This window comes from Odontesthes bonariensis, chromosome 23 (genome assembly GCF_027942865.1).
Source record: "Odontesthes bonariensis isolate fOdoBon6 chromosome 23, fOdoBon6.hap1, whole genome shotgun sequence".
NCBI classification, from domain to species: Eukaryota; Metazoa; Chordata; class Actinopteri; order Atheriniformes; family Atherinopsidae; genus Odontesthes; species Odontesthes bonariensis.
Window position 1 is genome coordinate 6572306 of NC_134528.1, and position 21936 is coordinate 6594241.

General features: G+C 38.1%; 1 protein-coding gene across 1 annotated transcript in view; it reads left to right on the forward strand.

Moving 5' to 3' along the window:
* Nucleotides 1-21936, forward strand: part of LOC142373848 (glutamate receptor ionotropic, NMDA 2C-like) — a 65965-nt gene that overhangs the window by 19359 nt on the left and 24670 nt on the right. The window contains exons 4-8 of the mRNA XM_075457292.1: nucleotides 10239-10304; nucleotides 11224-11412; nucleotides 12617-12957; nucleotides 14832-14946; nucleotides 19821-20032. Coding sequence (XP_075313407.1) covers nucleotides 10239-10304; nucleotides 11224-11412; nucleotides 12617-12957; nucleotides 14832-14946; nucleotides 19821-20032 — 923 coding nt within the window. The remainder of the gene's footprint in view (nucleotides 1-10238; nucleotides 10305-11223; nucleotides 11413-12616; nucleotides 12958-14831; nucleotides 14947-19820; nucleotides 20033-21936) is intronic.

The window sequence follows — 21936 nt, forward strand, 5'->3', positions numbered from 1 at the left end:
TGTTGGGTCATTGGAGTAGTGTTTGAGCAGGGGGGGAGATAAAAAGCAGAAGGGGATTGGAGGCGGGAGGACACCGCCAACAAGGCTGCAGGGGGAAAGAACAAGAAACTTCAATACCAACAGCAAAACTTTCATTTATTTGGTAAAACATTCCACTGTCTGATAACTCACTTTAATTTTGATAGCAATGATTACGATGGCGGCAGTGTGTGTCTGGCAAATCTTAGAATTTAATGGTTTTTCTTTGTTTAGAGCAGCCAGAAGACATTTTATTAACACCCGATGATAAACAAATGCTTGAGAGCATTTGGAAGAAAATTTATTTTTCAGTTATAATACTTGTCCCATAACTTGTTTTGGACATATTTGGAACACATATACATGACAAATGCTAGTCTGTGCAAATATGTTTTCAAACACATACATGTGGCCTTAACATCCATCTCCCTATTGCTCTAAAAGTGAGCTGTTCTTTTTGTGATCATTGAGCGTGTTATTATTTCATTTCTCTGAGGCTGCTCCTCTGTATCTAATCAATAGCGTCAAGAAATGATCAATCATGTATAATAATTAATGAGTAAGATTCATTTGTCCAGCCGTGTAAGTTTCCCGCCAGAAAACTCAAATTTCATAAAAACACCACCATGGCTTATCCAAGTTTTTGAAATGAAGTGGACACGACAAAATCATTTCCAGTCATTTAATTCATGGGTAGATCTAGATTAGCTTTGCACACTTCATAAATTCAAATAATTTGTAAGTGATTCAGAATGAGGTATAGCTTTCTCTTTAGGGAAGCCTTGGGGATCTGGAACAACTATGTATCAGCTTTTCTGATGTTTTCCCAGGCTTTCATTGCCTAGTACTGTAATGTCACACTGAGCAGCAACTCTAAATCAACCAAATCTTGTCTTTTGGTTTTGCCATTGCACAAACAACTGTTTAGGTTCTGAAGTTTTTGCCAAAGGAGAGTCAGCTTACTAGGCATGCTTTTTGACGTGTCATTAATGTAGAAGTTCTCTCCACCTATTGGCCCAGCATGATTATTTCAGCGTTTGTGTGACTCTTATGTGTCCGTGTCAGGAATTTGCTGTTTTTTCCAAATGGGAGGAAAAATACCTGTTTGAAACAATATCTGGAGTGTTATAGTCAAGGCCTGAAGCTTCTGTTTTATGCTCAGTTAGTGTTTGCTTCATTTCCTGTTTTGTTTAGTGAGAGTTGGTATTCCCTGTGTTTTGCATCTGGGTTCCATTGCTGCACTACCTCATCTGCATCTTGTCAGTGATTATTCTCCTGTGTAAATATAGTCCTTGGTTTCCATTCTTATTTGCAAGATCCCTGTCATCGTTTTCAGTCCTCTTGTGGGTCTTTTTGTTTGTCTGTTGTCTGTGTTGAGAGTTGTTAGACCTGTTAGTTACTTATCCACCTGCTCTTCCTGTTTTGCATTTGGGTCCTTATCACATTTTCACATCATTATAGAAGATGGCCTTAGCATACAGTAAGTAATGTATGAGCTGGAGGATATTTCTTAATTTAACGCTGAACAAAGATTTACAATAAAGATGTTTTTTAAATAGATAAAAAAATGTTTTTGACATACCAACTGGCTCTGCTGGTAGTGGTTCAATGTTATGATTGGTTGAAGTTTACCATGATTGACTATGACGGATAGTTTTTTCCAATGAACTGTCATTTACTTATTCCAGAAACTTTCCAAGGATGACTTTCCAGAGGATTTTGGGTAACAACTCCATCTGGTTCGTATCTAAGTTAGTATTTAGGCCGTTAAAGAACTGTACAAAAGAAAATCTTGCTCTTATTAAGATTTCTAGTGAAGAATCTTTGCTTGGGGTGATTTACAGTAGAAAGCTTCTTAAGTTAGCTATGAACACAAAAGTGACTGACACTTGTACCTATGTGAGCATCATAATTTAGATGATTATGATTATTATGATTTATGATGTCTTTTGAGCCAGATTATTTTAAAAAGTGCTGTTGAAATTAGTAGGTCTGATCAAATAATGTAGTTTCAGTTCAGTTATAGCGACTGAGGTTACATTTTTACATAATTAGGTTTTCTGTTGATTAAATCGGAAGCTGTACTTTGCAAGTGACCCCACTTCTGTAATTCTTGCACATTAGATATTTGATATTAAATGTTGAAAGCATGTCTTGTCTTTCATGTTTCTCAAAGACTGCTGTCCAGTATATATAGGTGACAACATTGATTGGCCTGTAAATATTTCATAAATGAACAAACAAACATTCAAACTATCATGAGCTCAGAGGATGCCCCCAAAGTGTAACTACTGGATGTGTAAGGTTTCCGGAAAATGGAGATTTCCAGAATATAGTTTATTTAAATTGTGCATTTCAAGGCCTAAAAAAGATGTTTTCCTAACCTTAACAAAACACTTTTAGTGTGTGATGAAGTAGTACACTGGGAGACCATAGGAACTCAAAACAAAGACAAGAAATCAAAACAAGGATCAAGAATAGAAGTGAAAACCAGTGGAAAGGTGGAATTAAACATGAGTCACTTATGGAGGAGCAGGAAGTGTAAAAGAAGCCTGGGCCTCTGACCACCAAAGAATCTAAACAGGGTTCTGCAACTGTGCTGCGTTTGCACCTCACAAACACACGTGTATGTGTTATTGCATTTTTCTGCTACTTGGGGAAAACTCAGAAATATGTGGAACACTTTGAGATGTTGGCGGCTCTCGCTCTGGTCAGCTGTGGGAAAAAAAAAATGTCAATGTGCTCTTTAAGAGGGCTTTGTGTTATGAAAGGAAACACTTCAGAATGACTTTCGCTCCAAAGCAAAAGAAACTCATAAGAGTTAGTAGGGGTGGCGCTTTAGATGATTATGATTATTATGATTTATATTTTCGGGTATGACAAAACAACCTCTTTGGTTGTTTTCATAAGAGGACTGGCTGTGTGATAGAATGAAAAGATAGATGTGATAGATTGTTCAGTGCAGCTATAGTTAGGTTACACAGTAAGGAGAACAGCAGGAAAGTCTGTCTGCATGTCTGTCTGTCTCAAAATCCCTCTCTCTTAGCTTTGACATGGACAGATACCAAGGTGCTACCATAAACAAGACAATACACAGTATGCATTACTTGTTGATGTAAGATTACTTTTAGTTTTCTTCATGCTTGTGTTTGCTATTGTCACAGTTCCCTGTGTGTGAGCAAGCGATGCAAAAAAACGTATCCTGTGCGTTGAAAACTGACGTGAAATCTTTACCCACTGTTGTTGGCCACACACCTTTTAACTTCAGGAGCTTTCTGAGCCTGTTAACATTTATGTGCCCATTTCCAAAGGGTCCCCTGAAGTCTTAATGGATTAGGGCCTAAAATGTTTGATCATGACTCAATTTTTACCAGGATCTGCTCTTTTTAGGAGACATTATAAGTAAACATCACAATTCTTAGAAATACTTCAGAATATCTCAATAGGAGCAACACTTTATATAAAGAAGCTTAGATCTGCTGCAGGTTCAAGATGGACTTCAGAGACAATGACTGCAAAAGGAATTCAGATGATTTGGTGCACCTGCTTCATTGACTGATTCTACCTTTCTCAGGAGAGTTTGTATTGTTCAAAAACCTAGTTGCTGATTAAATAAAAGACTATCTGTTTTAAATGTTTAATTAGATGTTTTTTTTTTCTGTTTTAAAGTTTTAAATCTTTGGAGGTTTAAACCTCCATACAATTTGCTGTCCTCCTACACCCAGTCATACATGAAACCTTTTAAAATAATCTCGTCATCATATATAATCATTGAGCTTTACTCAGCGTATGAATGATTTTGGACTAAGGAGCACAGCTATTTTTGAGAGACTATTATAGTTTGCTTTTTATATAATGAGCACTTAGTAAGAGATGGTTTTCATCATGGCTGTAGATGATGATAAAGTCTGGTATAAACTAAGCTGACAGCTTAATGTGCATGCAAGCAAACGGGAACTAAAGTGCCTTGATGGATTTTTGAGGTAAGGAAACTACTGAGCTCAAGTATTTGAGCATATAAAGATAATTTAGAAGAATTTGAGGCTGTCATTGGAATATTATCTTTCAGCAGTCACATTCAGAGAACTGGCCACATTCTGAGGTCATAGTCTGTATGTGTTATTCCACTGAAGGGATGAGATGAGCCAGACGGCTCTTTCTGGATCTCTCTGGGTCACAGTGTCCGTTTCTTTTTGGGGTTTGTTTCTGTAGCCAGAATGACCCGCTTTCTCTGTTTGTTCTTCTGTACATGCGTCTCTTCCCTCTAACCCCTCATTTCTGGCTCTCTCTCGGCCTCATGATCCAGAAACCAGTAACTCCATAAACAGGTCACGATAAGCCCAGAGCCATTGCATAGTTTTCCCATTGGAAAGGGGAGCCTATACGTTTATGGTCAGGTCACCTTCAAGCTTGACAGCAGGAGCCCAATAATTTCAATGAGGATTAATTTCAGGTCAGTCAGACTGGTGATATTATAGCACTGAGTGTACTGTGAGAATTAGATAATTGCATGGTGCAGGGGTTGAATGGGGGCCACAAAGGCAGGTTTCTACCTCTGCTAACATAATGAGGACATAAACGTCACTATGCCATGACTCGTTCAAGTGTCTGTTACAACAAACTGTGGTGCCTGTTCTGTAAGGCTCAGCTTACTTATCTTAAAGCCTTCCAGCTGTTTGTGGCCAACCATGCAAATAGTTATGATTTAATGCACCAACATTTCTAGATTTAATTCTTTAAGAGTTTGCTTAACACAACAGAAGCAAACCTAATATAGTCTCTTTCTTTGTAACCAAAAAGGAGTCTCAGTCTGGATCAATGTTGAAGCAGGTTGACACTGCTGGTGTTACGGAAATATGAGTTTGCAAACTATGACCATTAGTTTCAACAGCAGAGTGTTTTTGTCCATCAGTTAACGTCACAACTTGACGTAATGCAGTCAACATGCCTGGTTATTTCTAGTACCTTTTGCACTTTGTATATTTGAACTTGCACATGTTTGAAATTTACAAGAGAATATGAAATTTCATCTACATGTAAGATGTTTTAGTGTCAGTATAGTTGACCAACGGCAGTCTTTCCACTGAGGGGAGGTACAGCACAAAGCTCCCACCGTGGGAGGAGAGGAGTCTATGTGCAGCCACCATGTCCACTGCCTTCTTGTCACATTACCATACGCTCCTGCAGTAAGACTGCTAATTACGCCTATGTGTGACAGCCGCACTGCTAAGGTGATGGGAACAAGATGGCCGGGAGGAGGACGCTGAGAAAAGGGGAGGGTGAACTCTGCCTCTTTGTGTGGGTGTGTTACTCTGAGATTTAAACATGGAAAAGAAGGTCACTTTGTAGTCATTCAAAGCAGAGAAGAAAGTGAAGGTCCTCCAGTATGCTTGATTTTGACTTTAATTAGGTTGTGATAAACTCTGACTGGACCAAGAGGTTGTTCGCATTAACAGTTTGTTTAATAGCTCTGACGCAACTAATTGGATTTTAATAGCCATTCAGATGATGTGCTCCAGCTCTTCTCTGACATTTCAGCTAAAGTGCGGCACGGCAGTCAAACAGCACTGCCAATCCTGAAACATTTTTCATTCATTCAGCGACAGCCTGACATGGCTGGTCATTTGTTTTTTTTTCCAGTTATTTTGGTGCCTAGCCCAGTCAGTGGTCTGGTGGTGCTTCAGCTCCGGAAGTGAGACTCAAACAAGCTGAGACAGAGATAAAACTGGTAAAATTGAGCAAGAGAGAACCTAGCTGTGATATTCTTGTGGTAGTCCTCGGGCTATGGAGCTCTCTTGGGCTTTGCAGAGGCTCTGAACTGTGGGAGAGGGAAGATCAACAGAAGGGAGAGATGACAGGTAGTCACCTCTGAGACAAGAACAGACTAAAAAGATCTGAGATTTGGCCCCAAGTGGCACTTGATGGTTTAACTCTATCTGTTCTGTCTTTTTTCCTTTCTGCTTTTTTCTCCCATGCGTGACTTCTCACACAGATGTGTATGCCATTGTATTTTAGGATTCCAAGCTGTGTTGCTGTCTTCAGTTTGTGTAGGAGGACTTTTTACGCGAATGAAAAATCAAATTGTGTTACTCAACACCCTTTTACATCAGCTGTCAATTCAAATTCAGAATGTCATTACATACATAAGTCAACATCCAGCATGCTCTTTCACTTTCTTACATCACAGGTATACTTCTGCCCAGCAGCTCCATTAGGCTGCTTAGATCTCCAAACTCTATTAACTATGGCAGAAAACAGAAAAGAATACATCATTTAGATTCAGAAAGTTTGAGTTAAATAGACAACCTGCTGTAGTTAGTTTACTTTTGAATGCAGCTAATGATTTTTTGTCTTCGCTTTGCTTGTAGTTACGGTTGAGATCAAATAAAACTGAATCAATATACTTTCTCTCATCAATATAAATAGGATGCTTAACATGACAAAGGAAAAACATGGGTCTCATGGGTGATTTATTCATTTAGGAGGAACAGACCAATTATTGCATTTAAAGAATGTGCGATCTCTAGTGAGAGAAAGCACATGCAAAACTGTAAAAATGGCCTCCATGAAGGTGACAGTTGGTTTATAAAAAGAAGTGATTCATGTAAAGTGTTGTCGCGTTATCGACTGAACATAGCCAAAGTCAGAAGTGAAAAAGCACTTATTACAAGATGGTCATGAGCACATGCAGTAAATACATCAATGCTTGAAAGCATTGTGCGTATCCTGTTTACTTGGAACAAACGTTTTTCTATTTATTAAAAGCATCACTGAACTATAAATTATTTACTTGTCATTTTGTCGTAAAGTGAGTGTGCCGTGTTTCAAACTCACCAAATTGCGTCACAGTATGTCTGTATGTTCATAGAGTTTATCCACATCCATCTTATAAAATGCTTTGATACCAGATCAATAAAAGTCAAAGGACAATTAAATCTTTTTAATTATATAATATTTAGGGCAAAGAGTTTTTGATAGCTTTTTCCGTTGGTTCTTTATTTGGTACAAAGAACAGTTGCATTTAACAAAATAATCTCAAATGCTTCAAGAATACACCTGAAGCAAATTCATTAAAAAATATATTTACAATACAACATCATCTGATCAGATCTAGATCATCGTGCGTTGATAAAGTGGCAGAGATATATTAAATAAGCATTCACATAGTAGTCAGCATTCTTTTTCTGTTTTTGTCATCTTTTCTTCCTGCTTTGGCTGCAGCAGCTGTGTTGCTTTTTAACGTGCTAGAAATGTGTAAATGGGATTAATTAACTGATTAACTCTGCCTGTTCACATGAACACAGACATACCCACAGTCAGAAATCCTGGGTTCACTTACTGAGTTGATGATCAGTGTTGTTGTACCGTTTCGCAAGATCTCGATAGTTAGGGTTAACCAGATCAGCTACAGATATCCTGGATATGGCGAATCTGCTTTGTGGAACAGGTCCAGATTTTCTAATAGCTATGTTGGTCCACTGCATACAACAGAGCAGTTTCACAATGAAGACTAACAAATATTCAAATTACTGCACTTTCTGGGCTCTAAACACTAAACATATATATATATTTAAAAATAGATTATACATTTTGCATATTATCGTCACACATCCCCAAAAGTTTATTTGCTCGGCTGCAAAAACGTTACGTCTACATTTCCTTAATTTTCCTTTACAATTTCAAAATAATTCTGAAACATAACAAAATTAATCAAACTTGAAATTATTTAAAAGATTCAGTTGGCACTGTATGTGTTTGAACATTAAACATCGTTTTGGTATTTTGTTTTGAATATCCATCCATCCATTTTCTATACCCGCTGAATCCGTCGGTCATCGGGCGAGTACAGTCGCCAGTCCATCACAGGGCTCTCCTCTTAAATCATTAATCTTAAATTAAATTAACTGTCTTTAAGGTTAATGTTTTGACTACCTTGGGATATCAATTTAGCCTGAAACTAAAGCAGAGCATCATCGATCTTTCTGTGTAATTTCTGTCCTTGTTCCACTCCCACATAGTCCAATATTGCTCCTCCTCTCGCTCTTGTTGCCTACTTTCTCTGAAAGCTAGCTGAATGAGTTCAACAACCTCTTTGCCGTCAGCACACTGTGAGTGGGAACGCAATAATATGAAAACTCTCACAGCACTGGACCACCCCTTCTGACAGAAAGAGAGCAGCAGGACTGAGTGTTTGCTCTTCAGAGACACTTGTACCAGATTGTGGCTGAAAATGGAGAATCAAAGCTTTGTTGTAAAATTAAACCATCAATAAAGGTGCACAATGCAATATTCATTCTCATGGCAATAGTTCCTTATACAACACATTCACGCATGTTTGTATCTTTATTGCTGTGGGGTTCAAATGTATGTTTGAGAGATGTGTAATATCAATCACTCAAGTCTGATGAGGTTACTGGTTGTATGTTTGCTACCACACTTGTGAAGAAACTTGTAACAAGTGAATCTAGTAAAATTATAAACTTTCTAGTGAAGCTCGAAAGCAAACAAGCAAAGTTTGTTGCTTCTTTGCTATGTTTTTTTTCTTAAAGTCTCTTCCTAAGAATTTGGACACATGTCTTTTAAAGATGATAGTTTTAGAAGGTGATGATATCCTTACACTGTCTTTGTGGTGGTAAGATTTCATTTAAATGTAACTGTTTCACAGTAATAACATTGTTGAAGTGTGCAGTTAAACTGGGGAAAGTAAACATTTAACCTTTGGTTTGCTTTATATGGAGCACCTATGGCGACAGTGGTGGGATACTGCATGGCCATGCATTACTAAGTTGTGAGTTATTAATCCTTGTGATCGAGATAATTAAGTCATGTTCGCATGTGATTAGGACGTGGGATTCAGTCATCAAGTTGTGGCCACAAAATGAATCTAAGATTGAACAACATGAAACCGATAGGTCAGAGCGAAAAAAGAGAATAATAACATGTGTGCTTATATGTTTAGAAACATATTTTCTGAGCTGGGGCCGTGATCTGAAATCTCTGCAGGCTCACTCAGAACCTCCGCAAATTAGTGTTTTTTGTATGATCCAATTCAATACGCATTTTTTTTTGTGCATTCAACCATAGTTATGTAGTCTCCCATGCTCCTCCAGCCCGTGCATGATGATGTGGACAACTTGCTCAGTGTTCATATTGTTTGTGTTTCAAACATGATTTTAAGCAGCTGGATTATTTCTCTCTAACTAATTATGATGCTGTTTAACCACAAGAGATTACAGGATGTTATTATGATTAATCCCTAGATTAAGATAAAATTAAGTTTATTAATAAAGCACCTTTAGCAGATAAAAGAAACAAAGTGCTTCACAGGACACTACAATAATAGAGATAAAAAAGATGGGACAATAAAACAAACAGAAAGGCGGTAAAAGACTTAAAGACAAGAAACCCAACAAAAGCACTCTTTAAAACATGTTACTCTTCTTTTTAAAGGAATCAGCAGAATCAATAAAATGTAAATACAAGGAAAGTACTTTCTATAGTTGAGGTGAGCCTGCTTGAATGGAACAATCTCCTCAGGTTTAAAATCTCCAAAAAAAAACAAACAAGTTGTTCAGGTACAACTTTTTCCAAACTCTTCAAAAGGAAAGTGGTTTGGATATCGACCTATGCTGTAGTTCTTTGGCTGAGAAGGATCAAAACTGTGTTTCTTGTCTTTGGTCTTCTTTATATAAAAAAAAAAACCTGGGTACAGAGATAGCTAAAAGATACGGATATGAGATGAGATTAAATCAAATTTATTTATGCCCACCAACTATTGGGGGATCAACAAAACAGTGCATTCTTTAGGAAGCATGTTCCGATTCAAAACAAGTAAAGGCCTCAACTTAATTATCTTCTTCCCACCCATTAATATTCAGTGGCAATAATTTAGTAACGCATGGACATGCAGTAATATTTTTCACACAGATGTCACCAAAGGGGCTCTGTAGTTTCCTTCTGTTGTGACAGGTTCCACACTTTGATGTATGTTTGGTGGGTTTTTTTCTCGAGATATTTTGCATTTGTGGAGTTATTCTCCCCACAGATGAAGCATGTTTGATAACCAGAGGGCCCTCATCACCCACTCACAATTAAATTTTAGAAGTGCACATCCGTAACTGCCGTGACAGCATTTTAAAAGTTTGCCACTATAAACTGATGAGTAGGTCGGCTGTTTTGTCAACCTGAATCTTTATATGAGACTCTCCTCCTCTTCACAGGCTGAAGGATCCTCCTTTTTGCAGATGGGGGCTTCTCTAGAGCAGCAGGTCATCTGCATGTTCAAGGTATTGAAGAGCAACGAACACTCAAACCTATTTAAAACTCTGGGAAAATGTGGGGTATATTAACGGTCAAGCTTGACATCTGGTACCTCTCAGGCTGATTAACACTAATAAGGGAGGAATCTTTGATTTAAAGCTCAGGCCCAGTTACAAACTAATACAATGTGGATTTATGATGGATTGTTGTCTACAAATTCTAACGGGATTACATTGCATCATTGTCACTAATGTTTAGAAATCAAGGGGATAATCCAGGTGAAGTCTGAGATACCCTAACTTTTACAACTGAGACTTATTTTGATGTTGACATGTGTATTTGTTCTAGTGTATGAGTTTAAACATGTTCTTGGTAATTCTTGTCGTTAACTGTTATTATTACCACATGAGGACTTTAAGAGGGAGATGTCTAATGTCAAGGTATGCAGGAGAAATTGTTCATAGAGATGTCTGGATTCCAATAATGTTAAACAGTGTTGTGTTCTAAAAAGTAGTTTATTTTTATTTATCTCAGTGAAGACAGCACACAACTTGCCTGGGTCTGTCCCTGGGAACAAAATCCACCTTTAAGCAGCCGTTAAGCTCATCAACTCACACTTTATACAGTGATTACAGTGATTGAAGTCTACAGTGAAAAGTATTAAAGGCAAAATCTACCTTTTGGTGTGTCATTTGTCAAACAGCTACTAACTGTTAACTCCTGTTGCTGGTGTTTGAACTAAGCTTTGAAGCTGCTGGCTTCAATTTAGCACAGACTCATGGGGTTAATAATAATATTCTCATGTAACTCTCATCAAGACTCCAAACTGAAATATTTTTCCAAATTACACCTTTAAGTCCTTAACGATTTCCTATGTGCAATTATTCTTTGCGATCATATTTTGTAATCTTATTATCCTGAAAATGATTCCTTTTTCTATTTCAGATGTTGGAGGAGTATGACTGGGGCGAGTTTGCGGTGATCACCAGCTTGCTCCCAGGCTACGACACCTTTGTGGATATAGTTCAGTCATACACAGACACTTCCTACTTCTTGTGGAATCTACAGGATATCATAACTCTGGAAATGTCTGTCGGGGCGAATGATATGAAGATGAAACGCGTTCTGCAGCAGGTAAAATGAAATTGACTTTGCTTAAAGTTCGCGTGAAAAGTCTTCGTCGGGTCTTAAACTTGCCTACTTCAAAAAAATTGATTTGATACCACAAAGCAGTTTTTTTAAAATATACACTAGGAGTTTCCCTCACTGAAATGCTTTTTATATACATACCTTTTGAAAATCAGGCCTAATCTTCAAAAATATAGGTGAGTGTGTGCAAGCTTTCAGTTCTCAAAGTAAACCAGTCTCATGGACTAGGAACCCCATCTCGAATTTGACCTCTTGGTGGCAATAAGCAGAAATCAATTTTGCCTGACAAATGTAATTTAGTTTGCCTTAAAGAATAATACTCATGTAAAGTAGTGTTGTACCCTGGGAGTGAGTGTTGGTGAGCATGGTTGTACGGATGGATTGGCGACGCGTCCAGGATGTGTCCTGTCTCTCACCAAATGGCAGCTGGGAGAGGCTCCGGCCCCGCATAGTTAAATGAATGAATAGTAGTTTTGTTGGAAATCTAACGTTCCCCCAATTGGATTTTTATAGAAAAGTACTATTATGAATACTGTTGACAAGATGTGACCTTTTGACCAAATGTAACAAAATTAACCAGGCAATGAAAATAGAAAATAAATAGATAAATGCAACAGTTTCCTGCACTGAAACAAACTTGTGGTGTGGACTCGACCTGCCTTCCTGAGGTTGTCCGAGGGTGTGCGACTAAATGCAAAAGCATGGAAAACATTACCTTTTTGTCAGTGCTTAAAACATTGCTTTTGAGAAGTTGCCAGACAACTCGGCCCCCCTTCAGTGTTTCAACTTTATAAAACATCAATTGTGCTGTCTGTCAAAGACTTTTTATTTTACCCATCACAAGCTTCATAACATTTTTAAAATTTCAGGCCAGATGTATCAAACACATCCCTTCAGTCTGAAAAGAACACCTGTTGAATGATTTGGCGGTTACACTTGATTTAATTACAATTTCATCTAAAAAAGGTTGGGACGCTGTGTAAAACATGAGTAAAAACAAAGTGAAATAATGTGCAAACTGCATAAATCACTATGTTATTCACAATAAAACATATGAAAACCCATCAAAGGTTGAAAGCGAAACATTTTAGTGCTCCAGTTTCCGATGAGAGCGTGCAGTGTTGTGAGCTCAGGCTATGTTTAATTCTGCTCTGTGATGACAACCCACAGATTTCCTCTGTGTCTCCAGGTGGACTCCCAGGTCTTGCTGGCGTACTGCTCCCATGAGGAGGCTCAGTACTTGTTTCGTCATGCAGCTGAGGTGGGTCTGCTGGGGCCAGGTTACATTTGGATCCTCCCCAGTTTGGCAGTGGGCGACCCCGGCAGCCCCCCACCTGCCACTTTCCCTATCGGTGTGATTGGTGTGACGACAGATCAGTGGAGGAAAAGCTTGCGGCAGAGGGTGAGGGAGGGTGTCGCCATTGTAGCCAAAGGGGCAGAGAGTTTCAAGAGGGATTATGGTTTTATTCCTGAAGGATTTGGTGATTGCAACAAGCCAGCTAAACAGTCAGGCAACAATACTCTGTTCAGGTGAGGCATACTTGGGGTATCACTTTTTGTCTTCCCAACAGCTTGAATGTTCTTTGTTCTTCCGTTGTTTTGCCTTTGTGGATCTTGACTACTGTAATCCTCTGTGTGTTGTTTACATCAAGAAATAATAGCACTCCTACAATAATTATAAGATTCTGAATCTGGTTTAAAAAAATGATTTGACTCCATGTTATCATACACTGTATATAAAATGTGGACATAGTCACTCGCTATCCAAAGTGAAGTCTTATATTTTAAAAAAGTACATTCCTTTAATATAAACATATAGAACATATAACATATATTGTGATATACGTAGATTTTGCCCACAGGTCGTCATGACGTCTTCAGCAATATTCAATCCCTTTGATCTGGTGGCCCTTTAAATGATGTCATAATTAGAAACACATCAGGTCTTAAGCTGCGTTCTCAAGTGTTACTCTCCAGCTCCACCCTCTTGTCCAAATATGGTCACTTCTGGCTCAGAAAAACCCAGGATGTAGACAGCCAAATTATGAACTTGAAAAACAGGATTTCACAAACCAATGGGATGTGAGAGAGACTATGTCCACTACTTACATGCAACCTGTGTATGCAATCTGCTTCTACTGCTAATGCCATCATTACCAGTTAATTCCAGTGGGCCTCTCAGCTCATCAGAACTGTCCATCCATCAATCCATCCATCCATCCACTTAATCCACCTCGGGGTCGCAGTGGAGCTGGAGCCCATTCCAGCTGCCATCTGGCGAAAGGCAGGGTTCACCAAAGATGGGTCACCACTCCATCACAGGGGTCAGCAGAACAAAGGCTTCCTTTAGTGCCCGACACAAAGAGTACAAGAGTCATGCTGACCGTGTTTTTTCTGTCCTGGTACAGATGTTTAATCTAAGACTTCCCGTGAAAAATAACTATCTGATTATTTGTGCACACTGTTTTTACGACGTGTATCTAACTTTAATAAATAAGTGACCTCTTGTGAATTCTCAGGTGGACAATTTAAAAATGTGTACATTTCAAAATGTGAAAGATTGCATTTTAACCAAACAATGATCTTATGTTTGAACCCGAGCAGAGTGATTTTGGTACCTAAAAGCAACAATGTAATCTTTATGCTAAATCTAGACAATCATTATTCGTGCCTGAGTCTAACCAAACACCAAGTAACAACAAAACCAAAATGAAATGTGAAATTGAAACCGAAATTAAACTCAATTGACAGAACAAATGTTCCTCACTAACTTTAGGTCTCCTGATTTAAAATCCAAGAACTTGGGACACCATTGACCGTCCAACCACTTCAGTGGAAATGCTAATAGGGCTTTTCACAGAAACAATAATATTAGGCAAACAATTGTTATGGTCAATCAGATTAGAGGACTTGTTAAACATTCATTTTGATATCTTGAGCTTTAAAAGAAAAGAACACATTTTTGTCACTGATAATTACCAGAGTGATCATTACCGACACGCAGAGAGAAAGCACAGTTTTAGCTTTCCACAGGGTGACATGATGTGAAAATATTGTGTTCCTCCTTTGCATATATTCTGAAAAGCAAATGAGTCTAGATTTATTATTCACAGCCAAGTACATTTTGAATTTATACCTTAACAGACAGCAAAACCACTCAGTAGGAACATCCTGCCGTCCAACCAATCACCTGCCGCTATCATCCCCTAATGAGCTACTTCCAGCATTAAATTAAACCATCCCAGGGGGACTTAAAGCTTAATTAGGAGGTGATCATTGTGTGTGTCTGTGTGTGTGTGTGTGTGTGTACCCACGTAAATCAATATGCAGCATCATGTGTAGTAGTATCAGTCAAGTTATTTTCAAGTTCTACTTGTTTCCACTTGTTTCTGTTTGGCATATAGGCACATGCTGAATGTAACATGGGAAAAGAAAGATCTGTCCTTCAACAGCCAAGGCTTCCTCTCAAACCCCTCTATGGTCATCGTTGCCCTGGATCGGGACAGACTATGGGACAAGGTACTGTGTAACATAAGCTGAATCGTAAAAACATGCTGTATGACCACAATATGGATAGTACATGTAGAAAAAACAACAGTAGTTAGTATCCGGAAGTATTGAGGGAATATATTTACTGAATACTTGTCCTGTATTTGCCACCATACTTTATGGCAAAGCTGTGCTCACAGCTTCTCAAAGAGTAGTACCTTCAGCTATCACCTAATACAATCTGACAAAGACAGGCATTAAATACACTGTGAACATTATAGACTTAGATAACTGTGATAGACAGTGATATTTGCAATCAGGGCTTCAATGACAATTAGAGATACCTTTTTCATTTCAAAGGTTTTTATCAGTTAAAAGGAAAGAAGTTAAAGAGAAATCCCTCCAGAGCACACTTTCAGTTTGGTTATGAGCTTCACTTTACTGCTATTATAGCATATAAAAAGGCCAAATATAGATGACAAGATGTGCAGACATCCTGAGCCATATGTTGAGCACAACCCTGCAATCTGCATCCTAATCTGTCCAGATGGTTCATACAGTACTGTGAATCGCAGCTCTGTTAAAAATACGTTGTATTTGCTTGTTGTTTATTATAGGATTTCAACTTACCAGCATGAGCTTTTGTGAATTAACTTGTTGTATAAGCTTAAAACAATAAAAGCAGTGTGTTTCAGGTTTTATTCTTAGAAAAAAAAAACATCTTGAAATTGGACTTGCAATAAAAGCTTAGAAAGGATCAGGAAGAAAGTCTATAATCTCAAAGATTAGACTCTGAGAAGAAATTAAGTGTAAACTTAATTTAAATCAATAATATGCATTCTTGCTATATATTTTTGCCCTATTCCTTGTAACCATGCTTTGCAATCTAGAGTATTTTCACTTCCTATTTTCACACACTTATTCAGAGCCTGAGGGTGCATCGAAAAACTGTGACTTAACAGAGAGGCCTGAGCGTAATCTCGCAGCAACAGTTGAACTCATTTATTTCTGTCCCGGAAAGACCAACCCACTTTATCAATGTCACTTCTTGGCAGGTTTGTATGTATTCGTGTGTGTGTGCGAGTGTGGTCATGTAATAGTGTTGATAAGGGTTGAGCATACGTGTGCAACAGCCTCACATGCTCTAGATTTATGTCTATTCCCGTAAGGTATTGACGTTCACAGAACTTCCAGATAACAAGACATGTTAAAACAAGATGCTGTACAAGTGTCTGTGTTCTCTGAATCCTCTTTCATTTTCTTCCCCGTCTCATTACATTCCGATTGCTCTCTTGTACCTCCTCTTCTCCCCGTGTCATGTATCTCATCTGCTATAACATCACACCACTATGCACTTTTCAAGCTCCTCTGCTTCCCTGTGACAGTCTGACAGTTTAACATGTTACTCATCGTGATCTGAAGGGTGCTGTTTGCTGACTTTTTGGGGAGCAAAGTCTGCTTTCAGTGCAAGGATTCTCTCCTTTTCCCTTTTCTTGTACTTCTTACTTTTTGCTCCTGTACAGCCAAAATGATAAACATACATACACATTTTCTTGTGAACCATAGCAGCGACACAATGAGTCGGTAGCAAATCACTAAGAAAACAACCAACAGCTATGCAAGATAAAATGTGGGTGTTAGATAAACAGTTAAAACAAACTGCATAAAACAGACGAGAGCAGAGCTGATGAATGTGTCAACGCCGAAACAAAAGTTCAACAATATAGGTGCACCCCTGCATTCTTCTGCAATGAATAGTCTTCTATTGAACCCTTTAGATTAAGCTGGCAGGCCCTTGCTTTGCCTTCACTTTCCATCTCTTTTATAGCTCTTCTCTGAAACCTGATTTTGTTTTTGTACACCGTTGTTTGTCAGTCTGCTGTGGGAATGTTGCTGTGCAATTCTACGCAGGTCAGTCATGACCATGACCCAGCATTCCATGTGGTCTCATGCAGCTTTGAAATTCATTATCATCATGAGTTAATGAATTAGATGTTTTTACATGCAGACATTTTGTCACTTATATGTTTGTAATTTTTAAATTAATCATAGTCATGTGAAAACCATGAAGCAGAAAGCTTGACTCGGGTATGACATTGCAGATTCTCACAATTTTTATTCCAGATATGCAAGACCAAAAAGTATACCCAATGAACGAAAGCCACATTTATTCAGTTTATGATCTGAAAATTTATCGAAGACCTCCTTTCTTGGCCTCAGATCACCATTGCAGTTGTATTAGTTGTGTATACACTAGTTACCCTTGTGAAGCATAGATTGAAGAAATATCACATAACTGGGGGATGCGAAATAGGAAGCTCAAAGTGGGCTTTCCAACCAACAAAGAGCCTTTTTGGCTCTGTTGGAGTATAATTCTGTTCAGGATCTCTGTGGATAGTCACCATGCAGTAAATAAATTAGGTTTCTGAACCTACTACGCAGTGATGAGGAGGAACAGAGACTAGGATGGGTTTTCATTTTAATTTTTGCTGCTGAACATAGTGTGCAACATTTAGATAACAGCTCTGTTGGAACGTGCCGTCTCGACACTTTTTATTATAATAATATAGTCACTTCTTTCAGCATGCATTCTAAGCTGAAACCTCCTGCGGATCCAATCTAGCATTTTCCATCAATCACTCATACTAACTTCCCACAACTACGGCACAGTAAGGTAAACACAAGGCCACCTCCTTGAAGGGAAAAGCTCAGTCATTTATAGTACATTTTATTAAATAGTCGCTATTAACTAGATAAAATAATTCCATTGATTGCAATGAGAAAGTAGTTATTCCGTGTCGATATTCATGGAGATGGAAAACATAAGAGAAAAGATGTTTTTAGGTGGCCACAATTAAAGAAGAATGTATAGTTTTCAGTGAACAAAATTAATTTCCCTAAAATTGATGAATTTTGGCCAAAATCTTGACAATGGAAAGAAACTTAATAGAAATCAATCAGAAACTATTCAGTGATGTTCTTTATCCAACACGACTTATTGAATAAAGGCAATACTGAAAGTGACAAAGAGACATCAGCTACGTTTACATGGATAAACGTTTCTTCAGTGTAACTACAGTAATTCTGATGAATAAAATAAGAAACTGTTTTTCATTTTGTGGAAGATGAGCATGATGAAGATGAATCATACCCTGTGAACAATTTCTGAGTTTCTGCTGCTCCTTCTAATGAAGCAGCAAAGTTAGCAGCACTTTCTGCTGCTATCTATAAACGGAGGAGAGTTAAAGTAGACCTTTACAGATCAGTTCACTCTGTCCCGCTTCCACGAGTAGATCAGGAACCTGTCTATAAAAGTCAGAGCCAGAGACTGGTGGAAGACAGTTATCCTCGCCTAATTTACTGAGAAAATTTTTTTCGGTTTATCTTTAACTCTTCTCAGTTCTCCAACAAAAAGGTTGTATCCATCAAAGACCAATTGTGTTTTGCTGCCATGTTTCTACCCCTGTGTAACAATGCACGCCACCTTACCCCTGCATTCTCAAGCATGCACATAAATATCACATGCTAATCAGAGAGAAACAGTTAGATGAAGCATGGTTACATGTTCCTGTTGATCAGATTATCAAAAGGTTTACACCACCCATCTCGATCTGATTAAAAATTAATTGTGGTCAAAGTGGTCCATGTAAACAAAGCTTGTGTTTAATGAAGGTCAGTCACTTTGAGGTCAATATCCATTGACTACATCAGCCATTGTAAAAAAAGATCAGGTGTACTGGATAAATGTGTTCTAAAGCTATATATTTATGGATAAAATCTAAGATTATTTCACTGTATTTCAGCCCAGTTTTAAGTCTGGTTTTAGATTACCTGCCAACAATACACCTCGAGTCAAAATAATGAAAAGATTACAACACTTCCACTAAAGAGTAAATAAGATGTATAACTATTCCATTAAAGGAAAACTAAAAAGGAAAACCGGTATAATTCTGTCATTCACATATGGCAGAGAAACAAATTGTTATCTTAAAGAGTGGCTTAGAAATCTGGAATTTATCCATGTATGATGAAGGAAAAACACTTGTTTGAGTTAGCTGAAGAGAAAATCCCGAGTTGATGTTAAAAAGGTTTAATTTAATGTATGAGAGAGTCCACATGCAGTAAGTCAGTGCGGGCCGAGCTCAGTATGGCTCATTAGGTTTTCCGATGTGACAAACTGTCTCGGTTCTCTTGGAGAGGGTTTCATCGAGCTGAGCACAGGCATCCACTGGACTGTTCGTTGCGTGATGTGACATTAAACTGCAATTCTAATACAAAGTTGCTCCATTTGATGTTAAAAAACTCAGTGTTGCTTCTTTTGTTAGATATCTTGTTACAGTATCTGTCAGAATCTACCTTTGTTAATTCTTTTTCAGCTCAGTGAGTTTTATGGAGCACAAAAATATGTTTCCATCAATAAAACAGCCATGCAAATCCAGCAAATATTTTAAACACGCAGTCAAAAGACACAAAATAAATAGAAGCAATCACTGGAACAGTTCACATTTATAAATGATGAAAAAAAAGTAAATGAATAATTGAGTAATCAGTCAACAAAATGAACACAGATCCAATAGCCGACATGATGGGAACTGTTATTAATATGATGCAGTTGGTTTGCTCTTTGTTTTAGTTTTTGGGCTTTTCTCGCTCTGTTGCTCAAAGACTTTTAATTCTCCCGAGTTTGCGTTAATGATCTCTTCTCTCCTTTCATCTTCTAATGCTCTTCCTCCAGGTCAACACATGCAAATTTGTTTAAATAAAAAATAAATAAATAAAAAAATTTCCTGCCTGTAGGGCATGACATGAAAAAAAGAAATGTTGACATGAAGGTCACAGCTCAGATTCAAACATGCATGTTCATAATACCAATAAGCTCTCACACTCACACGCTCTCCATTCAGGTGGGCACATTTGCTCGGGGCATCCTTCAGGTTCGGTACCCCATCTGGCCACGGTACGGCAGCTTCCTGGAGTATGTGTCTGATGACCGTCACCTGACTGTGGCCACCCTGGAGGAGCATCCCTTTGTCATAGTCGAGAATGTGGACCCGGGAACCGGCACATGTGTCCGCAACACCGTGCCCTGCAGGCGTCAGACCAATCAAACCGAAAGGTACGCAAACAGATGCTAACACGTGCAGCCTGTTCTGTGTGTGGAAATATGGAGATGTCAGCCTGCACAAGTACCACACACAAACAAACATATGTGTATTTGAACCCCAGGTCTCGAGTTTCCGCACTCAAAGGGGTCAGTCATGGCCAGAAGAAAGAGGGCAACGTGAAATACAGATTTTGTTGACCTAGCTCAACCAGGCCACTGAGGACATGTCTCACACAGCTGGGTTCAACTGATGATCCAAACATTTAATCAAGTTTTTTTTTAACAATTGTAAGCATTTAGCTTAGATATTTTAAAAATCTCAAAGATTTTGCTCATTCCTCATGGAGACACTTCCCTTGTCTGCTAATTACGTTTGCTTAGTTTCCTTGAAACTGCCCATTTATGTGACAATTGTGCGTTGCATCTGATTGGATGTGTGTGTGTCATAAAAACACATTTTTTAATACAAAAAAGTTCAAAGCTATCGAATAAAGCAGACCACAAAACAACACTTTTCAACAAACACAACTAAGCTTGATCTCTGCTGTAAAAGTAATTTTTGATGCTTGTCTGTTTCCACTGAGCTGTTCTTAACTAGGTAGATTGCAAATAGATCAAACTGAGACTGTTCTTTAAACTCTTGAGATACACATGATGCTTTATGGCAGTTCAGCCATAAAGCATCATGCTGATAAAGGTGATAGTCTTTTTGGTGGTGGCACGTAATCTGTGGAACAGTCAATATTTTCTCCTGAGAGCTGCCCAGACCATTGATGATTTTAAAACACTGCTGAAAAAGCATTTGTTTTAGCTGCTTTTTAGAATTTGTTGAGCAGGATATCTTGTTTTTCATCGTTTTATTTGATTTGATTTATTTTATTCTAGTTTTTCTTGATGATTGATTGCTGATTTTAGTTCATTTTTATTGCTGATTTGGTGACTGTTGAATACATTTGTATATTTCGGGCAGCTTTTTAAATGTGCTATTATAATAAGTTTTGACTTGACTTCAGTAGTTCATTCAAAAGTTGATATAAGGTCATACATTTGTAAAGGAAAACAACATTTAAATAAGCAAAACTGCAAGTGATAAAGAGGGAATGTAGCATGTTCATGTGGCGGTGCAATGATGACCTTTGTATGTGATCGGCGATGTTCTCACATCTGTCCATTACATTTTACAGTGATTGGAAGATAGAACATACATAATGAACATTGTTTGTTTCTATTTTTCCTTAAACTAATTAATTTCCAGAGTTTTCTCTGAATATTTCCTCTTCCTCCCTTTCATTAGACAGCATTTTCTCAAATATACATTTTTATGCACCAATATACACCCCAAAACATCGTTCGGATTTCTGATTTGTTAGGGCTGCAGTGTTCACAGGGTAGTACACAGACACTGTGGTAAGGCTGATTTCTAAATCTAGTGGCCACATCTTTGACAAAATTATCATGAAAAATATCATATAGTCCCTTTTGTCAAAACATTTCCAATGATACCCAGTCCTGCACACAGACATCTGCAGCCTTTCCGTTCCTCTGCAACAGTTTCATTCATTGCAAACCTCCACACTTCATTAAACGCAAAGTAATTGTGTCTGCTGAGTGTCTGAGCACTTTAAAAACACACCTTTGGTGTCAAACACAGATTGCAGCATGGCAGAAAACAGACATTAAACAGCTATTACCTCCAACTGTCTACACCTCATCAAGAATACACAATGTCTTCATTATGTTCAGACAAGCACAAACAATAGGAGCACAAGCCTAGCATGAGTTTAATATTTGATCTGTTGATGCTTTCACCACTTTCTGAACCTAGTTTCCAGTTTGTTTGACAACAGATGCACTCTGACACACACAGACGTGTGGGGAAAAAAAAGCACACCCTCATTTAGTTCTGGACCTTCAGA